This window comes from Macadamia integrifolia, unplaced genomic scaffold (assembly GCF_013358625.1).
Source record: "Macadamia integrifolia cultivar HAES 741 unplaced genomic scaffold, SCU_Mint_v3 scaffold1102, whole genome shotgun sequence".
Taxonomy (NCBI): Eukaryota; Viridiplantae; Streptophyta; class Magnoliopsida; order Proteales; family Proteaceae; genus Macadamia; species Macadamia integrifolia.
This window is the reverse complement of record NW_024868087.1, coordinates 71,827-98,993: the sequence shown is the minus strand read 5'-3', so window position 1 is coordinate 98,993 and position 27,167 is coordinate 71,827. Positions and strand designations below refer to the sequence as shown.

At 38.1% G+C, this 27,167-nt stretch overlaps 2 protein-coding genes across 4 annotated transcripts; one reads left to right on the top strand and one right to left on the bottom strand.

Annotated features, from left to right (window-relative positions):
* Positions 1-290: 290 nt before the first annotated feature.
* LOC122062768 (arginyl-tRNA--protein transferase 2) lies at positions 291-20,281 on the top strand. 2 transcript variants are annotated; one of them, XM_042626415.1, is made up of 6 exons: positions 291-677; positions 3,269-3,307; positions 9,857-10,007; positions 17,445-18,590; positions 19,077-19,389; positions 19,592-19,900. In XM_042626415.1, exons 1-6 carry the CDS (start codon positions 527-529, stop codon positions 19,607-19,609), a joined length of 1,818 nt encoding a protein of 605 aa, XP_042482349.1. In that variant the 5' UTR covers positions 291-526; the 3' UTR covers positions 19,610-19,900. The 2 variants fall into 2 exon arrangements, with proteins under 2 accessions (XP_042482349.1, XP_042482348.1); XM_042626414.1 differs by lacking the exon at positions 19,592-19,900 and adding an exon at positions 19,930-20,281 and having other exon boundaries at positions 295-677.
* A 3,136-nt stretch (positions 20,282-23,417) lies between these two features.
* Positions 23,418-26,641, bottom strand: LOC122062764 (protein yippee-like). 2 transcript variants are annotated; one of them, XM_042626411.1, is made up of 6 exons: positions 26,456-26,641; positions 26,053-26,251; positions 24,857-24,900; positions 23,913-24,021; positions 23,773-23,828; positions 23,418-23,681 (listed from the first exon to the last, which is right to left on the bottom strand). In XM_042626411.1, the coding sequence occupies exons 2-6, from the start codon at positions 26,146-26,148 to the stop codon at positions 23,597-23,599; spliced, it is 390 nt and encodes a 129-aa protein (XP_042482345.1). In that variant the 5' UTR covers positions 26,149-26,251; positions 26,456-26,641; the 3' UTR covers positions 23,418-23,596. The 2 variants fall into 2 exon arrangements, with proteins under 2 accessions (XP_042482345.1, XP_042482344.1); XM_042626410.1 differs by having other exon boundaries at positions 26,053-26,229; positions 26,456-26,640.
* Positions 26,642-27,167: the final 526 nt, after the last annotated feature.

Below are 27,167 nucleotides of genomic sequence, written 5' to 3'. Positions count from 1 at the left end.
CATTTTCCGTCTAGTCTCAATCTGAAATTTATTTTGCAGTCCAGGAAATTCAGGACACAGTTTTAGTGATGGGCATCGATCTTGGTTGATTCCCATCCAGATCCTCACACATGCGAGGCCTTTGTGCATCGGTGAATCGGGTGAACCTTTTCTTTTTTTCCTTACTCGACACCCGGGATTGACTCGGCCTCCACCGATATCAGGCTGATCCGGACGATTTTCTTCTCTCTCTCTCTCTCTCTCTCTCTCTCTCTAACTTTATTGTTTGGGTTAGTCCGTCTTACATAGTTGCGTTTATTTATTTGTATTTTCTTGGCATTTTGCGTAAACTGTGGGTCGTTGCCGGTTGGCGTTTCTCAACTTTCTTTGAAATAGTGTTTTAATTCGAAGAATCGATAACCGAAGCGAGTCCCAGATAGAGCGAGATCGAGCTTTCAGTTCCTGGTAGTTCGTCTCGCTCAATTAAACGAAAGACGAAAGCCCTAATTCTATAAACATTTACCAGCACCCGAATGAAGGTCTGACAATGGCGAGGAACATTAAAAACAACGAGGCCAGCAGTAGTGCCAGTGGTAGCCGAAGCAGCACTGGAGGTGAAAGCGTCGTTGTTGATGTTAGCAAACGTAGGAGTTCTTGCGGTTACTGCAAATCTGGTGGACGAACCTGTGTTTCTCACGGTATACAATTCTTCCTCTTTGATCGATGGATTGATTGTAACCTGATTTCGTTGATTTGACTGGGAATTTGAACTGGGTTTTACTAGTTTACTACTACCATTGAATTTTCTGAGTTTTATATTATTGCTATAGGGTTTCGACCTAGTGTTTCTAATATTGAGAAGATGTGATTAAGAAAAAAAAAGGAAATTATTTTTGGTTCATTTCTTTCTGAAATCCGTAAGGCTTTTACCTCAATTCAATGCGTATTTGGGAACTGATATTTGCACTTTCCGTCAAGAAATTCTGTTTGGAACTGCAATAAGATGTTTGTGATTGCAGTTCAATCGAAACATAAATTAATCCCTTGACATAGTAAACCAAAGTATGAAAACTTGGTCTGGTCTGTAAATGGTTTCTGATACTACAAATTCGAATAATGAATAATTCAGCAATTTTAAAGTACATGGACAGTTGGAGTTGGTGATTGCTATTCTTCCAACTACCAAATCCAGGTTGCTTGTTCAGAGGTGTTATTTGAGTACATTTTGCAGGGATGTCTTTTATTTATTTATTTTTTAACTGCGCTGCAATCAGACTGTTTCTTACATTTCTCTTCTGATGAGAGCACATGATACAATACTTGACAAGGGCCTTCTCTAGGGACCTCTGACTCTGAGTACAAATAATTAGTAGCTTTGTTGTTGTTGCATCCATAGATTCTCATCCCAAAGATGAGCTGATGGAGTGCCAACATGTATAAAGATGGTTCTCCGACTTTATGTGCAATTTTCTGTCATCTCAAATTCTCAATGTTGCCTAAAAAGTACACAATTCAGTTTTGCGCAAATTCAATGCTGAAAAATCAAAATAAAGTTCCTGAGAAGCTATTGAGAATTGTGACAGCTGAGATTGGCATTAGTTGATTGGAATAATCTTACTATCTGATCTTCCGATTCTTTTGGGATTTTGTATATTGAAGGGCCTTTGATTTGTGCTTCTTTTTTTAAGTTGATGAAAATTGGCTGGTATGTGCGTCCAGATAGAGCCCTGTCAATTGCTAAAGTCAAATTTTGGTGGTTTCCAATTCTCAGATCTTGGTCAAGATTTGGTTCCATTTGGAATTGGTCTGATGAGATTTTAGTCGTAGCCTATCAATAGGTCTGTTAATAACTAATAGCTGGTTGGAGTATTGTTGCTCTTGGAATTTGATCTTGAAATAGACATGCATAATGACAGTTTTCTTCTACTATATAGATTCGTAATTTTTTTTTTCCTGATCGATATATGAAAATTTATGATTTCTGAGTTGAAGTAGAGTTTTTTGGCAGAAGACTGGCTCCATCAACCTAGTGGCTGTCTTCTTTGGGTGATTTGGTTCACAATTTTCTTATCTGCGTCCTATCTGGTTATCTGTGACACTGTTTTTCTTGCTTAATTTTTTTTCTCTTCCGACAATCATGCACTGATTCTCAACTCAAATGTATTAGATGCTGAGGTTGTTCCAGTTCCCTTTACAGTTATCATATTGTGGATAATCTCTCTCTCTCTTCTTGTGCAAATGCTATTTTTTTCTCTCTTTATCTCGTCTTATTCTTTCTACCCTTCCTTTTCCTAATTCTTTGATCGATTTCTGGTTCTCTGAAACTACTGTATGAGCTGTTTTTGTGGCAACCATTGAGCTCTTCAGATTGAGGATCGATCCCTCTTGTTGCTTACCCATTTCAGTCTCAGACTTCGGGGTTAACTTCAATACCCTAGGGCGATCCAACACTTAGGCTCTTGTGCCAAAATCATCCCTATGGTGGGAACCGTGACCCGCAAATAGACCATTTTGGGTTTCTTTTCCCAAGTATGTTTCATCAGCCTCAAGTCTTCAGGATCCTGGTTGCTTGAACTAAAAACTGTAGGGATTTAACACGTTTGATTGAAGTGATCATCTACCTGAAATCTCAGGCCAAACTGGCCTTTTCTGTGAGTTCTCTTAATCACAAGTCCTTCCTTTCCTCTAGTTTTTCTTGGTTTTGGGTGTTAAGAGGTTAAAGATGGTTTTTATTTATTTATTTGTTTTTTAAGTCATCTTGCCCTTATTAATCATCCATCCTTATCTCCTTATTTACGTCGTACCATTAAGTTTTTGTCTATTCCAATAATATCCTTTCATCTTCAACTGTGCTATTCTCCTTCCTGGTTGTTTCTTTGTTAAATTGATTTGCTTTAATTACAACTTTTCCATTAATTTGATTGTTTGAGCTGTAAAACATCTGAGTGGGCCCATAAGCGAACCCAATAGGGTATTTTGATCCAGGTTCTGCATCATTTAAACAAGTAATGGAAGACCAATATTGAGAAATGGGGGTGGTTTATATTTGACAGAAGGATACAGCATGCTAAAACAATCAAGTGCAAAATTTCACATTATTGTGCTCTAGGATACTAGAGCATCTGAGATCTGATAGCTCTGCCCTGTCTGTATTTTTTTTTCTATTTATATATTATAATTAGACTTTAAGTGGCTTTAATTAGGATCAGATATTATCTACTTGTTTCGTTTCTTTTCTTTCCACTTCTTTGTCTCATACTTGAAATTTTCTATTTGTATTCTGTTGCAGGTTTATGGGCCCATAGCATTACTGTTGATGACTACCAAGGTTGGTATTTTAAGGCTTCTAGTTACTACATATGCTTTATATCTACAGGCAATACCTTAGCTTGTTGCTACTATTACTATTACTGCATTTAAATTTTAATAAGAAAGGTGAGTTTAAGAAATTCGTGAAAACCCCCACTAAACCCCACATTACTGAGTCAACTACTGGATTTTTAGTATTAGGAAGGACATTAAAAATTTCTCTCTCCTTTGTTTCTTATACCAGCTTTCTATTTCTAATGTAGGATGTATTCCAGAAATTTTTTTTTTTTTTCTGAATTTTATTTCCCTAAATTTGTTACTGTACTCTCTCTTTAATAGGTTATTATACTTCATAAAATTTCTGATCATGAACTTCACACTTCCATCTATGATTGGAGTTTTATTGTTAAAATTTCAAATTTGAACTGATTTACTGAAGGGTGGGATAACTTTAACTTGTGAATTCCAAACTTCATGTGATTTTGGGAATGCATGGATTCAGAAACTTACATTGAAACATTTTAACATTTTAACGGGCTTGATTTTGGTTCAGCAAGAAAAGTTTTTCAGTTGTGTGCAATGTGGTTTGGCAGGGTTGTTACCAAGCTGACATGGTTACCATGTTTCTGACTAGACTAGGATCCCGTTTTAAATGGTACATCTAAGATTCTTCTTTTTCTGCCCTTGTACTTCTCTAAAATTTTGTACAGACTTACGACTCTCCACTGGACGATGAGTTAATACTGATAGGGCTGTTGGACCTTGGCGCAATGGTTAGAATGCTCTATTGCAACCTGTTGGTTGTGGGTTCGAAACTTGGAAACAGCCTTTCCTGCCAAGCAAGGGGGTAAGGTTGCATATATTTGCCACTCCCAGACCCTGTAGTAGCAGGAGCCTCGTGCACTGGGACACTCTTTTTAGGATTGGTGCACCTTGATGGTAATGCATCAACTAATAGGACTAACTTCTTCTTCAATAGGACTAACTCCTTAACTATCAACTAATAGGAATGGCGTCTTCATCAACTATATAGTAATAGCTCCTTAGCACCCATTATCCATCTTCATTCCAATTTCCCTTCTAGGATGTCAGCATCACACAAGTTATCCTCAGCCAACTACTCAGTATCAAATGATTTTTCCATATTGGTACTAATCATATTAACCCTCAAATTTCTTTATTTCTGATTCTAACATTTATAACCTTGATGCTCATCCATTTCAAAATCCAGATCTCAGCTGCACTTGTTTTATGTATAAATGTTATTGTTTTTATGGTGGACAGTTGGTTCCATAAAGCTTTTCTAATCTTATAAGAATAAAATTTATCCTTCTGTTTCGGTGGAATATGTTTGTGGCAGAACACTCCAAAAGCTCCTTTCCACTTCATTCAAATGCCACCTCTTGAAACTTTTGACAAAATTTAATTTGAAAGAATTTGTTCATAAAAGCAAGTGGATACATCCAAGAATGTATGGTAAAATAAAATAAATGAGAGATGTTATTGATGCTGGTTACGATCATACAACATCCAGGTTGCTTTTTTTCGCAATCATTAATACAATATGTCTTACATTTTCTTAAAAAAGAAGGATGTTATTAATGCTAAAAAAATCTGGATTGGGCCTTGAGGACATAAAAAATATATCAATTTTGTTCAGAAACATTCACCAAAAGAGAAACACAATACTACTGTGATGTAGATGCTGCTGCACTTGCCTGGTTGGACTAGCATGACCGGCTTTGGAAGCCAAGAGCCAAGAAGAACTGGTCCAGCATAGGGTTTTGGTCCAAAAAGGGTTGGAAATAATTAGTAGTTTATTTGTCTTTATTTCATGCCTTTTGTCTTCCGAACTTGAACGTAGGAGTTAGGAGTGAGTTAGGATTTCTTTTCTTTTGCATTAGTTTCCTTTTATGGTTTGTTCCCTAGTTAGACTAGTTTGTAGTTCAGTTTTATGTCTTTATTTTCCCTATATAGTGGCTGTAATTGATAGGCAATAGTAGAGTGATTTGAATAGCTTAATGGAGAATTGGTTTTGTGCTCTATGAGAGTGTGTGTTCCCTTCTTTTCCCCCTGCTATTCTAAATTCCTTTTCTTCTCTATGGCCCTCCATCAACTTGGTATCAGAGCCGAAGGATCCAATTCCTTCTTTTGCTCAACCTCCCTTCTTCTTACCTCTAAGTGTGTTCTAACCCTTATTTTCCTTCCCACCCTTTTTGTTCTCTGCCGAGAAATGAGGTAAAAAAAAAAATCTGCTGAAGCCTGACCCCATTCCTATGCCTCTTCAAGCAAAACCCCCATTGACCCATTCCACCCCTGTGACCCCTGATCAAAACCTTCCCCTAGTCCTAGGTTTCCACCAATAATTAAAAAAAGAAAAAGAGAAAAAAAAAACTTTGTTGCAAAATAGATAAGTTGGAAACCCTCCCTCTGTAATCTCACAACAAACTCCCATTCCCACGATTTTTCCCACCGGCCTCTCTTTCCAGCGACTTTGATTGAGCCCTCCGCCAAGAAAGAAAAAGGTCGACGAAGAAGAAGACAAGACGAGAGGGCGAGAAATAGAACCAGGAAAAGGGGAAAGAAAAAAAAAAAGAAAAAATGAAAAGAAAAGAAAAGAAAGCATACCTGGTTTCAAAACTCCCATTATAGAAGTCGCGAGGCCCCTTTCCTCCTCGCATCACAGCACCCGCGATCTTCCACCTTTGCTGGTTTCTCTGGTTCGACTCCAAGTGAGGCCCCTTTCACTTGCTTCCAAAACTGCTCCTCCCCTTATATGCTGTATGTTGTCTTCCATATTTAAAACCCTGCCAATCACTTAGATTACTCCGAGTATTTACCATTCTGCCATTCTTTTTAAAAAAATTTATTTACTATTTTGCCATTACCTTCTAAGTGCACTTTGATTATCTCCAACATGGTAGCCAACACTGAAGTTCTCCAATGGCTCAATGCCTATAAAGGTGAGACTGGCTAAAAAAATTGACACCCTCATTGAATGTGTCGATACCCTCACCACCGTTATCACCTCCATTCAAAGTTCAAACAATGATGACAACCATGCAAGCTTCTCTTGACCGATTGGTGGCTTCAGATAGAAGAAAGAGTCCCATTCAATATGGGGACTCTTCCAACACCCCTCACGGGATCCGTCACGACCATTGCCACCACTACTACCACCACCACCTCCTCCACCGTATGGAACTGTTCGATATGATGATAGAGGGGAAAGAGAAGCAAGGCTGGATGTCCTTGATTTTTATGGAGATAAGAGTCCAGAATTGTACCTTGACTGGATCTACAACTTGGAAACCTTCTTCAGATGGTACAGATCATAGTTGTCAAGGCGTTGCCTAGGCGTCCAGGCGGTTTGCCTGGGGCCTAGGCGACAACTGCCTTGTTACACTGCATGTTGCCTTGTGTTTCGACACTTATTTATGCCAAATATCATATTTGTTATTTCATTTACTTAAGATATTATTCATAAATAAGCAAATACCCCCTATTTGAATCCAATAAAAATAGTTTAAAAATCAAATTCCAAAAGGATAAAAAGTCAACCCCCTAGCCCAAGAACAAAAACTGGATTTTGGTTATAGGGACGATTTTCAACTTTTAAATACTAGGGTTTTTCTCAATTATGAAAATTTTATAAATTCTATCATGTTAAAACATTGCTAAAAACCAAAAGTCCGGTAAAAAAATATTTTATTTTAATATTCATAAAATTATTTTCATTCAGGCGATTTTAACAATATTCGCGCCCTTCAAAATAAGTTTAACTGAAGCATAACTTTGTCATTGCATCTCAGATTTAAGTAATCTTAGACTTGTTAGAAAGCTGGTTTTATATTATAACTAATACAAAAAGTCTCATGTAAAAATAAAATCATTTGACCAGTCAAACTTATTATAGAATAAGAGCATTTCTCTAAATGTTGATTTTTTATAACTTAATATGACTTAATGTTAATTTTTTATGATTTGATGTGGCTAAATGTTGATTTTTAATGACTTGATGTGGCTTAATCTTGATTTTTTATGATACAAGGTATATATAACTTACTAAATAATGTTAGAAAATAGGAAAAATAAAAAATAACACTTGTTTGCCTAGTTCGCCTTAAGGCGGACGCCTTCTCGCCTAAGCGCTTAGACAACCCTCCTCCGCCTTGGTTTGCCTTGGCGCCGTGACAACTATGGTACAGATTGACTGAGGCCCGAAAGGTCCTATTTGCAGGGGCTAAACAAAAAAGCATGGCCCGAGTATGGTGGGTCAAGCAACAACAGAATCAGACTTGGGGCATTGGATTAGTCTCTACTTGGGCTGAAATGCATGGAGTCATGTACTAGAGATTCTTGCCTCCTGATTACAAGCAACGTATGCATCTCACGTTTGCACAATTGAAACAGGAAAATTTGACCGTTGAAGAGTATGTTGCTAGATTTTTTTTTTTTATTCTGCCACTTGTTCTGATTTTAAGTGGGGTGAAGTATTGGTGGCACAATTCTGCAATGGTTTACACCTTCAAATTAGTATTGCCCTAGCATCCTGTCAACTACCTACCATGGAAGATGCTGTACAGGTAGCATATCAGGTTAAAGAAAGTCTGAAACATCTATACAATCGGAGAACTTCTACAGATACTTTTCCTTGAGGTACTGGTTTGGTTCACCAGCTGGCAACAACCTTCTACCCAGGAAAGGTCAGTCAGCAGCCCACTGGCTAGTGCTTCATCTATGGCATCTTCAGGACCAACTTTGATGTGATTTAGACATGTCATCTTCATGGCCTAATCGTCCATACTTTCCACCTCGATGTGGTTCTGATAAACCTTCTGGGATGTCAAAGTTTCCCTGTCAGTGCTTTACGTGTAAAGGAGACAGACATTTCAGTGCTCAGTGTCCCAACCGTTTGCTTGCTTTTCTTGATAAGGATTCTCCTTTACCTTATATTCTGGACGCACAACTTGATTCTGATGCATTTGATTTAAGGGAAGAGCGTGCGTCTAGTGAAGTCCATGATACTCTTAGTGATGAGGATTTACATCCTTTTTATATCATTCGTCATGTGTTGACCACTCAGAAAGTCGTTGACGATGAAGATTGGCGCCATACTAGTATTTTCCAAACCCATGTGAAGTGCAATGGCCAACTGTTAACCTTAGTCATTGATAGAGGTAGTTGCACTAACATTGTCTCTAACGACGCTGTTCGTAAGCTAGGATTCAAGACAGAGCCACACCCAAATCCCTACAAGGTTGTTTAGGTGAACAACATTAATCTCAAGATCACAGATAAGTGTTTGGTCACATATTCTATTGGTGGATTTAAGGATACCGTCCAATGTGATGTGCTCCATTTGAAGTGTGCCATATTCTTCTTGGTCGACCATAGTTGTTTGATAAGAAAGTACAACATTGTGATTATGCCAACACCTATGCTTTCAAGCATGGCAACAAGACTCTAAAGTTTCATCCTGCCAATGATCTTGAAATTAAGCTTAAGTAGATGGTGGTTTGTTCCTCAGTCAACATATTTCTTCAAACAGCCTCCTTGGTCCTTTTCCTAACTCGACGGAGTCGAGTATTTTTAGAGGAGGAGAGTTGATGCAGACATGGGTGCACTTGCCTGGTTGGACTAGCATGACCGGCTTTGGAAGCTAAGAGCCAAGAAGAACCGGTCCAGCCTAGGGTTTTGGTTCAACAAGAGTTGAAAATAATTAGTAGTTTATTTGTCTTTATTTCATGCCTTTTGTTTTCGAGACTTGAACGTTGGAGTTAGGAGTCAGTCAGGATTTCTTTCCTTTTGCATTAATTTCTTTTTTTATGGCTTGTTCCCTAGTTAGACTAGTTTGTATTTCAGTTACGTGTCTTTATCTCTATATATATGGGCTGTAATCGTAGACAATGGTAGAGTGATTTGAATAGCTTAATGGAGAATTGGTTTTGTGCTCTGTGACAATGTGTTCCTTTTTTTCTCCCCCCTGCTACTCTAAATTCCCCTTTCTTGTCTAAGGCCCTCAATTATACTGTCTGCTAAGGGTTTTGATTCTAAGAGGACTTGGACCTTCATTATGTTGCCTCTCCAAGGTTCTCTGTTGAAAAGTAAAAAGAGGGGGGCGGGGGGAGAGGATCAGATGCCAACCAAGTATGCTAGCTTGAGAATTTGAAGTGGTTAAATAAAACTTGAAACTAATTGGAATATATAGTGTATAATTCACACAATTATTACTTGACCAGTTCACTGACTTCCTGTAGCGCCTCTCTAGGTTGCATTAGTGATTTACTTTTTCCTGAGTCATCCAGACTCATGTTAAAAGGAAAGTTCCCCACTGGTTGCCACTTGCTGGATGGAAGCTACCCTTCAGCCCTATCTGGACTTTGGAATAGCAATGAAAACGCTATTCTCCTTCATTTGGGCTTCAGTTTACCAATGATAAAAAGGCCAAAAGCTCAGCAAAGAACAAATACAAGAAGAATAGTTAGTTATTTTCTTTGCTTGGCAGTATGATCTCCCTTTGCATTTACCGTAACTTATTTTCAGTGCTTTTATATGATTTTGGCAGATCTTCTTGATCGAGGCTGGAGGAGATCTGGTTGTTTCGTTTACAAACCTGAGATGGAAAAGACATGCTGCCCCTCCTATACTATCCGTCTGAAGGCAGGTGACTTTGTTCCTTCTAAAGAGCAACTCCGGGTATCTAGACGAATGCAGAGGTACCTTGGTTTAGACTCTTTCTTTTACCTTCGTGATGCAGCCTCCTTTGCATGTCAAATTCTATTCCCCTCTATATTTTTTAATGCTTAAGTTAATCAAGAAAATTCCATGCTCGTTTATTTTAGATGTTTAGTTGTTTTTCTATTAGTTTATTAGGGAGCTCTTGATAATCTACCAAGCTGTAAGCTTTAAACCTTGTGGGAACTTGGAGATATCCCATATTAAAAATGGCCAATGTTGTGACCATATCCCTTTCTGGACCTGATGTAGATCCACATCCATCATGAACTGCCGCAGGAGGAGAGGCCAGCCCAGAGTGGGCTAATCGATCTCTACTTAAAGCCTACTTAAGATCACTTAAGTGGCTATTAATATATTAAGTTATTTCAGTTGTAAATAAGGGCCCATTGGGCCCATCGATTTAGGCACTTATTAAGTTATTAAGTAATTAATAAGGGCCCATTGGGCCCATCGATTGTAACTTGCCCATTAGTGGCTATTAGTTTAATGATTAGTTAAGATCGATCTCTCTCCTAAATCCTCTATTGATGCTGGTTGGTTCTGGCTTCTGAAGTTCTGAACAGATCTGGTTCTTCTAGTAATAGTAAGCAGTAAAGTAAATAATGGACAGCAATAGTAAACTGAATAAGAAGAAAAGAAACAAACAAGTGTGGGTGGGATTGGCTATCTCGGCCCGGGCATCTCACCCACAGCTATCCCAGCTGTTTAAGCAATTGACTGCAATAATTCATTATTCAAATCTGAGAATTAAGGGTACATGAGCTCCTCTATATATAGAGGGCAGAACTAGTTATTAGCAGCCATAACATAACTAGGAGTTGGACTCCAAATAGGAATAGAGTAGAACCCCAATTGAAGTAAGTCCTCTTCCTGCCGCAAGTGACCTCTGATTTACAAGCCCTTTTCAGAGGGTGTTCACAGCCATTCAAGGGTCACTCAATCCTCTTCTCATTGCTGCCCAAGCAGCCCTACCACAGTTCTTGAAGAGTTTCTTTGTTCTCTCTCTCTTAGGTCTGAAATAAAAAAAGTGCTCCATAACCAGCCATCATAAGTATTTGATTTTTTGTACCCTTACTGGGACCCACCATTGACCAGAAGGACAGCTCATTCTGAGCTCCACAGCCCCAGCCACAGGTCTCCCTTTATGTCCCTGCGCAGACCACTTTCTCTCTCCTCTTGTTTGGGTTATTTTTCTGGGTTTTGTGGTTGATTTCTCTTGTACTTTTTGGGGTTATTTCTGGTTTCATTCCTCTTGTTCTCCTAATCCTATTTCTGATTGTTATCAAGTTAGTTTGAGTCTTGTTTGGGGTTGTAATCTGTGGGGGTAGTTTACTTGTAATGTACTTCTACATTAGGACCTTTTAATTTTGTTACTTGTTAAGAATCATTCTAGAGACTGCTTGCACTAGCATGTGATGCGGATTATAGTCATAGGAAATGATCTGGTTCATTATTGTACCAATTTTGACCCAAGCCAAGCCGTGCGAATGGGGTTACTTTGTAACTTTTAATTACTTGTTTTTATATGAGAGCTTTAGATAGAGTTAGATATGTAGGAGAGTCTTTATTTAACTAAAGTAGGTTTCACTATTTATTTATTGGAGTTTTCTTTATATATGCATGTACTGCAGATGACATATAGAATGAGAATATTGAATTGAGAGTTTAGAGTTACGGTTTTACTGTACCGTGGTGCGTTAGTTGATTACTGGCTTCTCCTTCCTTCTCCTTCATTCTTCTTTTCCTCATCTTAGGCGTGTTCTTTGTCAATCATTCTCCTTTCCTGCTTTATTCCTTCCCTGGTCCTTTCTTCTCCCTATTTTTTTTCTTGGATGAGTAAAATCTTAAAGGAGAAAGAATATACAAGGGGGAGAAAAAAGAAGAGGGGGGGTGTGAGAGGCTTACATGGAACCAAGCAAAAGGTAGTTAACCGAACAAAAAAGGGGGATGGGAGGCAGCGGGGCAGCAGCTAGGGATACAATCCTTCATTTTGGGGGGCGGGGGGGAAGTGGTGGATATGAGTGGGGGGAGGCCCCAAGAGACAACAATGAGCCTGTTCCTTGGGGAATCTCTAACTGAACGGTGGGGGAGGGAGGCGAGCTTGGAGCTGACGTCGAAGTAGTTGGCACTCCAAATCTTGTCATAAGAGCGAGAGTTGGACGTCTATCTATGTAGGGTTCTTCTCCCTATTAGTCCTTCTATTTGAGTTCTTTAGAGTTGTTTTTACCGTGCTGTGTTTGTGGCGATCTAATTGCCCTTCACTGTGGAAGTCCAATCACCCCTGTACTAACTCTTTCGGCCTTAAACTAAAGGGTTTAGAGCAGTGCATTTGGGTGACCTTACCTGTACAGTCCTATTGAGAAACACTGCTGACACCGAGAGGCGAGAGCAATGAATTGCCATCCACCTGGTTTCCCCTTTCTTCCACCAAACTCTTTGCAGAATGAAGTATTACTTTATTCAAGTTCTTTTGAAAGGTTATGGCTAGCTATTCAAAGGGATGGGAGTCAGATACCTAATCCTAGAATTTTTCTTGGATTGGGATAGTGTAAAGTGAGTTCTCTTTCTTGAACTGGGGCTGGGTTTTTCATTTTGTTGAGAGTATTGTGAGGAAGAAGAAGACTTTGTCTTCTTATTCCTATTTAAGACCGTATTCTTCCAATATTATTCAAAAGCCGTTGATTCTTGAGTTTTATTTCTGCTTTATCCGATCTCTACATTAAATTTCAGAATTATCCTTTTTCGTTTAAATTAAATCCCTGATTTGTTCCCTATTTTTGTTACCTTTACTGTTGAGTGGTGACTTGTCTAAAAAATTACAGAACTGCCACTACCCTTGTAAGCTTCGTTCGGAATATTACAGCTTTGCCATTATTTTGGTTATTGTACACTTGGGTGAGCCCATAGGTGATCTGAGCCAGGGTTTTCGAACCCCAGATTGTATTGTTTGGTATCATAGCAAACCTGGCCGTGGTAACCTACATTTTCAAGACCAAAGTTTGCTTGCCCAATGGGGAACTTGCTATTTTATTCATTGATGGAGGGCATAGCGACAATTTCGTCTCATGGTCTGTGTTGATTTTATCAAAGACCAATGGGACATCATTGAGTTTGAGAATGATGTCTTCGTCGAATTCTCCATTTTCCAATATTGTGACCGTTTATTGTGAGGTGTTCTATTCTTCCAAACGCATCATTGATGTTGGTCGGCACTGGTTGTGATGCAGATCTTAAGACCTACCGCAGGAGACCCAAAAGGGCCAAGCCTAGCATGTCTCAGTTGTATTTAGTTCTTTTGTTCCTGTTTTTAAGTTAGTTCTATTATGTTTCAAGTGCTTTAAGTTAGACCGGTTGAACCGGTGGTTTGTTTTAGGTCAATTTAAGTTAGATATTTCCTTTTTTTTTTTTGAAGTCTTTTAATTTGGGTCCACATCCTTTTAAAGACCAGATAGGCTTTTAAAAGGATTTCTAACTTGTAATTGAATTCGCCTAGGGATTTCCTAAATGACTCCAACTCTGTTATTTTTTAATAAATAGAATGTGTGTGTTTGGGGGGGGGGTGGTCTTCAGCCCATGATTTGCTTTGAAACTTTTTCTGTTCTGCTCTTTGCGTGGAAGAACTTCCTTGTGATAGATTAAGGTGTGGTTGGTATTTGATCCATCCAAACACCTTGCTGTGGGAAGCCCAAGTACATTGCTCTCTTTTTATCTTCTCTAAGATACTGAACTTCTGTTATTTTATGCAAGTCTGTTATTGATTTCTGCAATCACCACTAGAATTGCTGGTCCAGAGGTGAGTTTCTTACTTTATTCAATTTCTGTTTTCTGCAATCATCAATCCAAACAGCCTGCTTTCTAAATCTGTCTTCGATTTCTGAATCTGTTGACTAAATAGAGGAGTACTGTTCATATTAGGATTGCTTGATTTTGGGAGTTCTATATTGCTGATCTTGTTTCTGACTTCGGAACTTTTCTGTTGACATTGTTAGTGTTCAAGTTCTGTTCTCCGTTTTCAAATCTATTGACTATTGCCCAAATTCCTACTACAAGTAGGATTGGCTCTATATTATCAATTTCTGAAATCAATAGATGTTCTGTTAATCTGATTAATCTGAGTCAAATGATATGAATTTGAAGTTGGGTTTAATATTCTGCAATCTGATCGTTCCATAGTTTTCAAGGCTCCTTGGACGACTCGGTCACCTTGTTGGTGTCGCCTTGCATTTGTACCCCCTCCAATGCCTTGGGTTGCCTAGATTACGTGACAACTATGAATCGTTCATCATAATTTCTGTTTGCGTTCTGCCCCTTTCCTAGTTGCAGTAAAAATTCTCCATAAAACCAGATCCAGCCGTTGGATCCTGTTGAAACTTTCAGCAGAGGTCATACTCCCTAGGAAGAAGACTTGACCGGAATTGCAGGTCCATCTGTTGGTTAGATTTTGTTATATATCTTTTCTCCTAAATCTGGAATTTTGTTTGATACTGTTTTAACCCGTTAAATCAGTATTACATTAGGTTGGAAGTACGAAAGGGTATATCGGATCGTGATAGCGTTCTCATCTATGAGATTCATTTATTTTAAAGGGACTGGCTGATGTCGTATGCTCGGAGCCAAAGGAGGCGGCACCAACGATGCAACCACAAGAAGAGCCAAAAGGTTCAACGCTAGAGGAAGACCTCTCTGAAGTGGGACAACCAGTAATTGTCAAAGGAGACAAGACAGTTATTGTGGTTTGAGGCAATAACAGACTCTACTGCAACGAGTGTTCATATTGAGTTTGTTTTTGCCCACATATTTCATGATACATATGTAACATCGAAACTGCACATTTTAGATTTCGTTCAGGATACAGACAAGGAGCAGCAAGCTCCATTTATTGTGTTTTTTTATTTCTTCCCTGCTACAAAACTCGAGGGTGGATTTTTCTCAACACCACCCCGGGGGGGGGGGGTGGGAATTGATGCAATATCGTTTCTGCGGACTGGTCTGAACCCGACAGACGGCCTAGACCGAGAACCGGTTCCAAATTTGGGTAGGATATGTAGGGTTTATTTCTATTTTGGGATAGTTATGTAATCTTTTTGGGTAGATTAAGTACGAGATTTGTTTGAATTGATTTTAGTTTCCTAGTTTATGAGTAACTATTTTTTAGGAGTTTTATTTTTCGATTCATATGCGTGTAACCCTACATCAGAGATTAGATTGAATAATGGAATTGAGAAATTGAGTTTGCCACGGTGGTGCCTGCATGGCTTGGCAGCCGGTGGTTGTGGGTCCTCTCCTCGCTTTATTCCTTCCTAGATTTCTTCTTTCTTCCCAACTGATAAGACCTCTACGTGACTACGTCTTTGCTTCTTCTTTTATTCTTGTTTCCCTCTCTGTTCTGCCATAATCTTCATCATGTTTTATTCTGTTTCCTAGTTGCATTCCCAACCTTATACTCTTTGTTCCCTGTCCAGTGGTACTATAGTCTTTCCCTATCAGATATTGATTTCCCTATTCCCTCTCTCTTTTGCTTTCTGACTTCTGCTGAGTATTCCTTTCCCTTGAGCTACTCATCCGCCCAAATCCCAGATCCAAGATACCTCCCATTCATAATAACCAGACATTCGACAAGGTCTGGTCTTGTGTTGGCCACTGGACTTGATTTCAGACCCTGTAAATTCTTCTGCACTTTCTGTCATGAATGATTATTAGACTTAGTCAACAGGGCTTTGAGTTAGGACCAAGGATTTAGGGGATGGTATCGGTCTCTACCGATAGGCCCGATACTGATCCGGATCGGATCGGATTGGATTGGATCGGTGGGTATTGGTCTATTTTACCCCTGATTTTTATAAAAGGTAATTTTTTTCCTATTTTACCACTGAAACGATCCGGATAACTGATCCAGATCGGTATCGGATTGGGGATTGGTCTCAGCCGATACCGATCCGATACGGTCGATGCCAGACCGATACTTGAAACATGGTTAGGACTAAACCCCTGAAATTTCAGAGCAAACAGTGTTGAATCAAATGAATTCCTTCACCTAGACTGAAACTAGTTCTCCACTGGTTTTCCTGGTATACATCTGTAGGTAGGAGAAAACATTCCCCCTCCCCCACGAAATGTTGTTTCTTTATTTTATTCTCTTAGGGCCCGTTTGATAACATTTCAAGAAACGCGTTTTTGCCGTTTCTGTTTCCAGAAACAGCAGAAACGGAGTAAAAAGCTTTTGATAAAATTGTTTCGTTTCGCTTATTTTTAGAAATAGAAATAGAAATTTTTATTTATTTATGGTTCAAGAAACGACCTAGGCGAAACAAATTCAACTTGTTTCGCCGTTTCTAGAAACAATTTGTGGCCATTCTTTCATTGGTTACTATCGACTTCTAAAAACATGACTTATCAAACAGCTTCAATTCCGTTTCTGTTTCTAGAAACGGAAATTCATGTTTCTGCCGTTTCTTGAAACAGAAACGACAGAAACGTTATCAAATGGGCCCTTAGTTTCCATTAATGCACCTCCCCTTTGCCTTTATCCTCACTTGTCCCCTTAATTATTTCTATTCCAAGTTTATCCCTTACCTTTAATTTGTAATCCCTATGTTATCCCTTCCCTTTTATCTACCCAAGATCCCCTTTATAATTCTGGTTGATTACCAGATTGCCACTCCCGTTTCATATGTGTGATTTAGGCACATGGGTGGGCCCTTAGAGATCCCAAACAGGGTTTTGAACCCAGAATTGCAGAATGAAGTATTACTTTAATTGAAGTTCTTTGGAACTGTTGTGGCTAGATATTCAAAGGGTTGGGAGTGGGAGACCTAATCCTAGAATTTTGCTTGGATTCGTATGGAGTGACCGAGTGAGCTCTCTTTTTTTGAACTGGGGCTGGGTTATTCATTTTACCAAGAGTATTGTGAGGAAGAAGATAATATTCTTATTCCTATTTCTATTCTGCCAATATTATTCAAAAGCCCTTGATCCCTGAGTTTTATTTCTGCTTTATCCCATCTCTACATTAAATTCCAGAGTTGTCCCCTTTCCTTTAAATAAATCCCCGATTTGCCCCCCAATTTTGTTTTCTTTACTGTTAACAGATAACTTTTCTCAAAAATTACAGAACTACCTCTACAAGCTTTGGAATCTTCACATATTTGCCATTATTTTTGGTTATTGTACAATTGGGTGGGCCCATAGGCTATCCAATCCAAGGGTTTTTTAACCCCGGATTGCTAGCATGATTATGCCAATACCGTTGGATTGATTTTTGATGTAACAGATTTCCTAGGAAGGAAGTGAATAATGGATTCCTCCCTCAATGATTCATTTGATGCTGTTAAATTGTGCTTATTATACCTAGAAGTATTTAAGAATTCTATTTATTTACTTTTGATTACTGATATGGTAATAAAACTAATGACTAGGTTTCTGGATGGCACGTTAGATGAGAAAAGACCAGTGTTAACAGCAGACCAGAATACTGCTAAGGCTTCATGCAGCTTGCACAGCACTGAAGCTTCAAGGTCTATGACAAAGGCATCCTCTGCCGGTAATTCCAAAGAGAACGACAAAGAAGAACAGTACATGCAATTTTTGTCAGACCATATTGATAATGTGGTTAATGCATGCACTCTGGGTGGGGAATTTCCTTCTGATATTCAACTACCAAAGGCTTCTGTCAAAAAGGTCACACAAGCAAAAAAGAAACTAATTGAAAGATCTGAAGATTTGTTGTACACTAGCAACATTTCGTTTCAGATAGCAGCAACCTTAAGGCGGTCTATACCAGTGGAGAAAGATAATGAGTTGGGGCCGTCGAAAAATAGCCAATACCAAAATGGATCGACTGTTGACCTTTCACCAAAAACTATTGCAGAAAAGCTGGCTTGCTCTTTAAATCAACTTGGAGAATTTTGTGGTTTGTCCATCAGAGCTTGCAATGGACACCTTAACTTTTATTCTGTTACAAGACAAGCTTCTTTTTGTGAGGGGTCTGTGATGGATAATGCCATCGGCCAATCACCTAATGTCAGTGGAAGTAAACGTAGCTGTACAGAGAAAAACAGGGAATGCCCTCAGCCGAGACGGAAACTTGAGATCAGAATGAAAAAATCTAGTTTTGATCCAGAAGAATATGATTTGTACAGAAGATATCAAATTAAAATTCATAAAGATTCACCTGATCAAGTCATGGAAAGTTCATACAGAACGTTTCTGGTTGATACTCCCTTGATATTTGTTCCACCGTCTGGTGATGGTACAGTTCCACTTTGTGGATTTGGCTCTTTCCATCAGCAATATGTAATTGATGGGCGCCTTGTTGCTGTTGGTGTAGTGGATATCCTTCCAAGGTGTCTGTCAAGTAAATATTTATTCTGGGACCCTGACCTTGCCTTTCTATCACTAGGTAAATACTCGGCCTTGCAAGAAATAGGTTGGGTAAAAGAGAATCAGGTTCATTGCCCTAGCCTTCAATACTATTATCTTGGATATTATATTCACTCATGCAGCAAGATGAGATACAAGGCAGGATACCGTCCAGCAGAGCTTCTTTGCCCTCTGCGTTACCGGTGAGTGAGTTCCTTCTACAAAAAAACTTACCAGCGACTAATGCCCCAATAATTAGACACAATTTGAAATGACACGCAAGATCGCATTGTTTATATTTATTAAATCTTTATAATCTGCAAGATTATATTCTTAACAAGTATATGGAGGCTGTAGCTGAGAGAGGGAATGGTATGCATGTCTCTATTGTGATCAATAGTGAGTGTTGGATTCTGTACATGTTGCCCAAAATTGCGACTATATGTCGGTCTTTTCTATGACTGAGGAATAGGAAATCTACAATCAATGTAGGTAGGTGATCATCAATAGATATTATCTTTAGATATTCAGCAAAAAATATTATTGATTATGTGAGAACTGTACAAAGGAATGAGATCCCCCTTTTAGAAGCTTTGTAAAAATATTTCTTAGACAACTATGTAGTTCTTGAGCCGTATTTAACTTTGCTACAAATTTGTTTGTGAGAGAAACTTGTTTCTTTTGTGCAGGTGGGTCCCATTTGATATTGCAAGGCCTTTACTTGATAAAAAGCCATATGTTGTCTTGTCCAACTTTGGTACTACACAAAATAATGAGTCTCAACATCAGCTTCCAGAAAATTCTGAACGACATCCTGATCTTGATCAAGACTGGAATGACATTGGCAGTGATGAAGATGTAGGAATGGCTGAACCTGCATTTGATGGCTGCTCTGACGATGACTCGGGCCCAGAAACAAATGATCTAACATCAGATGAACTAAAAGATGTTGACATCAGCAATGTTTTGATGGGGCTGAAGGGTTCACGCCTGAGATTCAAGGTATAGATATCCATTACATGTCCTAGTTGATGCTGCCATACATCTAGAATTCAAGAAACATCGGTCACTGTTTCTGTAAGGAAATTCCTAATGAATTCTAGTAGCGGTTTCTCTTAACAGAAATGCTAGGAGGACCCTGCGGTCAGCTATCCAGTGCACTTGCACGACATGTTATCCCCCTATTTCTTTGCTTTCTTTCCAGGAACTTTTGATTCATTGAAGTCCAATCTAGAATGGAGGTCCTCGAGATGGCTGATCCTGGGGTTCTCAAGAGTCAAGACATTCCCTTTCTCTTGTTGGATGGATTTCTTGTTCATTATTTGCTTTTGGTTTTCTAATTCACCGCATGCCCCATAAGTAGATGAGATGCAAAAGAAATCATTGTTCGCTGAAAAGAATCAGGCTGCTTGTAGCTCCTAAAATAGTTGTACTTGTTATTGTTGAGTGTATTGTGTGGGAACCTTTTAGTGTATTAAACTGAGATCATGAAGTTTGTGGGTTGTTATCCCAAGTGACTTTCATCTCATTTCTTCTGTGAAGGATCTGCAACGAGTATTGGGTTCTGCTGAAAGGAGATCCTTAGAGCTTGAATTGCATAGATACGTCAGATTGGTGGGGACCTTACTCTCGGAGCAGATGGTTTATTCACTCGGGTAAATGTACAATCTATTGGTTTACATGTTGAGGTGGAGACAAAGTGGTTACTGAGAGAGCTTGCCGTATGTAGGCATAGCCTGAGACCTATTTGAAGGCTAAATGGGAAAACATGGTAAAGATGTTACTGTCCTGTTGCAGATTCTTTGTTTTATTCACATTCAATATGTGGTATAGATTCTCATATGTATTAATGTCTGTTTTGATGAGTGAAAGGTATCATCCTTCGCTTGTTCTAGCCAGTTTGTCTCTGAATTCATTCCAAGGGCTTGATCATTAAAGGTAGAAAAGACGACGGGAGCTATGCCCACCGACGAGGTGGCCCATGCAATGATGGTTCATATAGGTTATCTGGCCATGTTAAGTCAACTGTGCCATCAGGGAATATTGATTTTAAGTTGCGGGTGGTTTTCATCTAAGCCACGGTGGAAGTAAATCCTCACAGATGGAATTAAAGGGGGTAAGATGAGTGTTATAATGAGGGGAGGTGTGGAGAATAATATTAGCCTTAATTCGTGGGAGAAGGATAACGAAATCTCTCCTTTTGAGTATGCTTGTGCAGATCAATATTCAAATGTTCTGGTGGAAGAAAATATTTGAACATCGTACTACGGGATTTACTTCTTCAGGGACTTCTGATAATATTGGCACGATACTCAAACATAGGAGTTTTACAACAGAAAGCTGATCAATGTGTTAACCTCGACTTCTTAGATAAAAGAGCTTTAGGTTTTGTAGGCTTTTCGGACCTCAATGGCAACTCAGTACCCATTTTATGGGTGAATAGGAATGTTTCTAAAGGAGTGAACAAGGGAATTGATGTTGAGAGCAGCTTCAACAATGGTGCTTAATTAGACACTATATTCGGATTTCTCTTGTTTGGGAGGGAACTGGCCACCAACCCGGCCTGACCCGAAGCTAAGCTGGTATAACACATCTCACTTTGTGATGTCTGCACACAATGGTGCTTCACATTGATAGCAGTCCGAGGCCACTGCCAATGTGGAACTGCTGGTTATCCTACAAAAAACTGACTTGGATTACTTTTCTTGTTTTAATCCAAGAGAAGAATAGCATTTTTCATTTCAGATAGGTTTGTTCCATTGCCTGTGATGAAAAAAAAATTTCTTCACGCTACAACCAATTCATAGAGGGAAAGTCGATAGACTGTTTTCCTTGTCCTTGAAAGGAGAGAGAGATTTTTCTGTCGGATCCCTATTTTCCTTTTACGGGCATCATCTGTCTTCGGAGGTTGTTCATGAAATCATTGATTCCGACATTCCGTTATGGAAGATGTAATGGAATGGGAATAACCAGGCAACGGGGCTGTCAACCACCAACACCTTAGGAAGGAGACTGATGAGGCACAACTTGTATTAGAGCATTTTTATGAAGAAATGCAAAATAATTATTTATGAAAATGTTGGATTTTTGGTTAATTTCAAATATATGACAATCATGTATTTGACTCGTGTATTTTCACTAGTCCGAATTTTTCTTAAACTATTTCAATTTCTTTTGTTCGGTTGACTGGGGGTTTCTTGTTCTTGTTTGAGGAAATTGGTTGATCGGATTGAAACTTGACACATGAAGTAAAGATGATGCGGTCTAACATATGTAAAGTTAGAAAAAATGTTGTGCAACTAAGGTTTTAGGCATTGACATTTGGAGAAAGCCGTGTGCTTAGGAGGAAACTTGTTAGAAAGGGGTTTTGATTGATAAAAAGGAAGATGCCCTTTGGCTCTGTATCAATGGAATCTCATCATCCATGGCGAATTGGTATAATATATTAATAACATGACATATAAATGATTAAAACTAGATTTCTTATTGATATTGGAACTCAGGGAAGAAAATAGATTTATGAATAGATTCAAATATACAGGTTTTTTTTTTAATGAAATGTATTACAAATTGTAAAAGAATATAAAGTGGTAGTTATACAGTGGAGTGTTTACTTTTGCCCTCCTACCGAGTACGGCAAGACTATGTGCAGGGAAAATTAAATGTCTAAAAAAAAGGGTGTACCCAGCACATGAGGCTCCCATATGTGCGAGGTTTAGTAGGACGAGAACTACTCAGCCTTACCCCAAGAATGTTGAGAGGCTATTTCGACAATTAAATGCTTAGGTTGCATAATTCCATTAATCTTGCTAAATTTATTAAATAAGTTCCTAATATCCCAAAGCAAAGAAAGCATTCCCAAGGCCATTGTACTCCCTCCTTCAAAGTTTAACCACTCCACCATCTTATTTGAGTGAAGTTCAAATCTCTCTCTCTATAATTCGCAATGAAATTGCCCCGATGATGCTGTAAATAAATACAATATTTACAGATAAAGGTATTCAATTATAGGGAACAATCAATATACTTTTTTTTTCCCCATTTGTGCATAAATACTTCTAGTGTCAAATCGAAATCAACTAAAATAGAAATAAAGCATTGTGTAATTACTCTTTGGTATCAAGGTAATAGCTATGAATAGTAATTGACTCCCGAGACAATATAGAATAGATTCAGGAAGAAGCTCATTAATTGCAAACCAAGGATAAGGGAAGAAAAAAATACCAATTGACAAAGAAGTTCCAAGTGAATATATATATATATATATATATATATTGGCGGTGGGATTTGCTTAAACCGGTGGTGGATCACTAGATTGGCTTGATCGTAATTGATTTTTCTTAAACAGATGTGGAAGACCTTCAGTGTGTTGCGGTTATGGTGTTCATTGGTTTCTTCTCCCATTAGAAATCTCATAACAGAATAGGAAAACAATTGTGCGTACGCAAACAGCCATTAATCTAACCTAGTTTAACTCTTTTCAGCCAATAGTAAACACCAACCTTGGATTCAAAAGAGCATGGATTCTTTCCAGCGTGCATTTGAAGGTTGGTAGCGTCCGGGCACACACCCCAAGTGCTTTCCAGCCATCAGATGCACACTGGTGTGCTGGAGAGGATCTCGTTCCAAAGAACCTTCCCTAGTACATTTAAATAAATAAATAAATAAATAAAACAAGAGTGTTGTTCACACCTCCCTTGATGAAGACAGAGACCTACCGAGTATGAAAATAAAGAGGTCCAAAGCACACCTTATTTATTTTTTCTAACTTTTCAATTTAAGAACATGGCCCTTCCAGTCATAAGATTATCCCTTTCCATACTGCCAAAAGGGCTGATATCATTTTGTTTTGCAATTAATCTACACTGTTTTAAAACTATAATTGACCCACTTGATCAAATTATCCCACAAGGAAAGGCTCAAACAACAGTTTTTAAGGATTGAAGCTCCCACCATTTTTCTTCTGCTCCTAAAGTCAATTAACACAACAAATAAAAGAAAGAGAAGGCTTCATGCCTAAGGCACACACATCCATAATGAAACTCATGTATAAGCAGAGGAATAGAATCTGTCATAGACAACTGGTATAGTTGCAATATCAAAAGTAATTAAATTAAAGATCCATTCAAGTCGAGAACAATGAGATCAAGAATATACAAATAAAACATCTGAAACATTGCCTGAATATATCCTATAGGCAATGAGGCAATCAAGCATCATCAGCATCACTTCCACCAACCTGAGCTTCATGACTAACCCAGTAATTGCTTCCATCAGGTCCTGATACCTTAAACCTGCACAACAACAAAATAACATCTCAAATGCTTGGGGACTTCCAAATGTCAGGCCATCGACCAGAATCTAAGAAACTTGTTCACTACCAACCTCTCAAGGATGAATTTTCCTTCCTTGTACTTCTGACCCTTCTCATGTGCAGACTCCTGAAAAGCATCACACCAGTAAGTAACCAGTATAATATGATAATGCACAAACCACAATGTCCTAAATTCTGCCTTTGATCTTACATATTTCCATCCGACAATTGACCCACATCCTACACAGAAAATGTCAGCAACAGTATGCAATCCAGTTGTCATCATCCTCTCTTCGTTCTCCCCAACTGAGACATTCACACTGTTGAGCATTGTTAGATTACAAATACATCAGGGCAAGCTTCCAAGCACATAAAAGAGCAGATGCTCTATTAAAGATATGAACTTTGCCAATGCTTGTGGAGGAGCAGAAACGTATATGCCTATACACAATTCTTCACCTCACAGAATTCTAGAATTCAACATCATCTTTTATCTTCAGCTCTCGTTAAATCAGAATATGCGATTAGAACGCAAATCCTTCACTGGTTTGGACAAACACAATGTGCATCACAATAATAATAACAAATTGTTTGAAATTCTAAATTTCACTGAGTAGTAAATGCAAATTTATTGTTGAAACCGTATCTGCAAATCTTTTTGTTAGTCAAGTGAAAAACAGTTCAAGGGATGAAAAGGCAGGTTGGTAGCATCCTGGCAAGTGGCAACGAGTTTATCCTCAAATAATTTAGATAGTGAGTACAAGCATCACTAGTTGAATTAGTTCATATATATATCTTTCAGGAACACTAAATTGTTATTGAGAGGATAACCTAATTACATTGTCTTGTGCATCCGGAAATCCACAGTAGTGGTGGATAGTCAAAGGGCGTTATCTTTCAACATTATTTTTTTCTAAAGATACAGACTGGGAACACGTATTTTTAGGTAGAACACACACACACACACACACACACACACACAGAGAGATCAAAGTGGGAAATAGCCACTAGCTAAGATACAACACACACACGCACACGCACACACACACACACACACATACTTATACACAGATCAAAGTGGGAAATAGCCACTAGCTAAGATACAAATTGCATGTTAATAGCTGCATCAAATTACTGAAAAAAAAAAAAACTTACACTTTATTGAAGAGATAAGCCTTCCCATGCTTGCAGTGGAAAGACTGGATGAAAAAAAACATGGGCAAATCATTGAGTCAGAATGTTTGCTCAACAGACAGTCCTAACCAACATAAATTTGAAATTGAAAAAACACAAAAAATTTACACTTCAACAAGTTAGAGCGTTAGAACCCTCGTATTCTTTTTTGCTAAGGAGAACCCTCATATTCTTGCATTAATGGTACACGTACAACTCACACCAATATTCAAATTGAGTTAAATATATAATTTTGTTCTGATAAATCTTGTCATTTTTTTTAGTTAAAAAACTACAGAAAGAATTTTTAGAATTAGAAGTTCAGGACTTTTTTAATAGGACATTTGGTTGGGAGTAAAGTGAAAAAGAATTGGTAAATTTTACTTCAATTTGACTCACTTCTCACCAAACGGATAAAAAACTTTCAAGTTGACAATAAAGATGACACAACTACTACTTATCATGAGTTTCTAACAACTAGAACTAAAATATTGGGTCCATTATCACAATAGCAAAACAGACAATGAGCACTTGATTATCAACTACATTGATCAAATCAAAATAAACAAAAGCATCAAAGGCAGCAGAAGATAAAATTAACACACATTGACTGCAGATTTCTTTCCTCAAAAAGGGACACCATTCTTTAGATTCTTGAGATCCAAACCAAATCCAGAGTTAGGGTTTACTTACTCAAATCCACTAAACCCACAGAATTAACACAAAGAGAAATTAGAAGTCAAAACATGACCACCAGTAATGAATCATAGCATAGTCAGAAAGGGGAAGATTACAGAGCTAATGGTCAGATGATCCTTCATAGTACATGTCCACCAATAGTAAAAGTAGTAAGACATATTTTTTTAATCTTGGATACCTAGCTGACACAATTTGCCACCAAGAATCAATACCAATCCTTAAAGGAAGTTCCCACAAGATTCCAATATTAGCATCTTCCTCATATCCAATTAATGCAACAAAGAGAAAGGGGAAGGTTGGAGTCGGAGGCTTCGATAACAAGCAGAACATTATCTATTCCTAAGAACCCAGAGATATAATATACATCAACAAACCAACAATTCCAACAGAAAACCACATAAAACACATTCATAGAGCCGATTATGAATTAAACTACGAAAGGGGAGAAAAAAAAAAAAGAGTCTGAGAGGAGATGAAACCTTGGAAACGATGTCTTCAAATAAAGCGAGATGGGTTTGGCAGTGTTTGCAACTATAGATGTTACCTTCCAAACTGATAACAAAAAGTCTACCCATGTCTCCTTTGTTACAGTAGAACCTGTATTTCTCCTCTCTGCGTGTTATAAGAAGCTATACATACAAACCTCTCTCCATTCCCTAGAAAATCACGAAATAATTTCTTCAAAGATGAAAACAATAAGACCCAGTAAAGAGAAAACAAAATCAGAAAAGAAATCAAACTCAAGCTAATCAACGATTACAGAAACTAGAAAAAAAAAAAAAAAACAATGTTTATGATATCAGAGAAGAAAATTGGGGAAAGGAAAAGATGCCTTACGAATTCGGAGCAGAAAATAGAAAGAACAGTGATCTTAACTCTTACCTGCTCCGGAATTACATGAAACAAGAAGGCAGAAGCTCAATGAGATACGTCAGTGCTTATATATACATGTGACAGCGAGTTCTGAAGAAGGAAGTAGTCAGGGTTGGAAGGAATTGTGGACAAAGCGGGCAGTGATTGGAGAATGGAGAGCCCTCAATTCCGTTAAACCAGGATTTACACGGCAGAAAATATGTTCCAGCAACTTGAAAGTTTCCAAATTCCCAAAAGTCTCTTACATGGGGGTATAATTGTCCTTTCACATGGAGGGGCCCCTTGTACAATTAAGAAAAAAAGTACAAAACAAGTTTTTATTTTATTTTATTTTTTTAAACTAAACAAAACAAGAAAGAACAAGTAGTTTTTACCACGGTTGGAAAATCAGGTTTTCGATCCAACTCGTCAGGTCAAAACTTTGCGAGTCAACCTAGTTAAACTCAGTCAGGCTAGAGTCTTTTTTTTTTTTTTTTTTTATGTTTTATATATATATATATATATATATATTTAAATGTAATAAATATGTAAATAAATCATAAAAATACAGAAAAATATGAAAAAAATTACATATCAATAATATATACATTATTTTTTTTCAATGGAAAGCTATCCCATAAAAGATTGCAAGTTAATTTTAAAATTTTAAACTTGTAACATGTTAAATCAATGACTCAATAACTCAATATCATCCATCCATCAGGGCTGTATTTCAGAAAAA

What these genes read in the sequence shown, in the direction of transcription:
- LOC122062764 (XM_042626411.1), bottom strand. Translation starts at nt 26,148, where the DNA reads ATGGGTAGACTTTTTGTTATCAGTTTGGAAGGTAACATCTATAGTTGC. An exon ending in TTGAAGACATCGTTTCCAAG is followed by an intron (nt 24,901 to 26,052) that starts GTTTCATCTCCT and finishes TTTTTCATCCAG; the next exon opens with TCTTTCCACTGCAAGCATGG. An exon ending in GCTTATCTCTTCAATAAAGT is followed by an intron (nt 24,022 to 24,856) that starts GTAAGTTTTTTT and finishes AATGCTCAACAG; the next exon opens with TGTGAATGTCTCAGTTGGGG.
- LOC122062768 (XM_042626414.1), top strand. Translation starts at nt 527, where the DNA reads ATGGCGAGGAACATTAAAAACAACGAGGCCAGCAGTAGTGCCAGTGGT. An exon ending in ACGAACCTGTGTTTCTCACG is followed by an intron (nt 678 to 3,268) that starts GTATACAATTCT and finishes ATTCTGTTGCAG; the next exon opens with GTTTATGGGCCCATAGCATT. An exon ending in GTATCTAGACGAATGCAGAG is followed by an intron (nt 10,008 to 17,444) that starts GTACCTTGGTTT and finishes ACTAATGACTAG; the next exon opens with GTTTCTGGATGGCACGTTAG.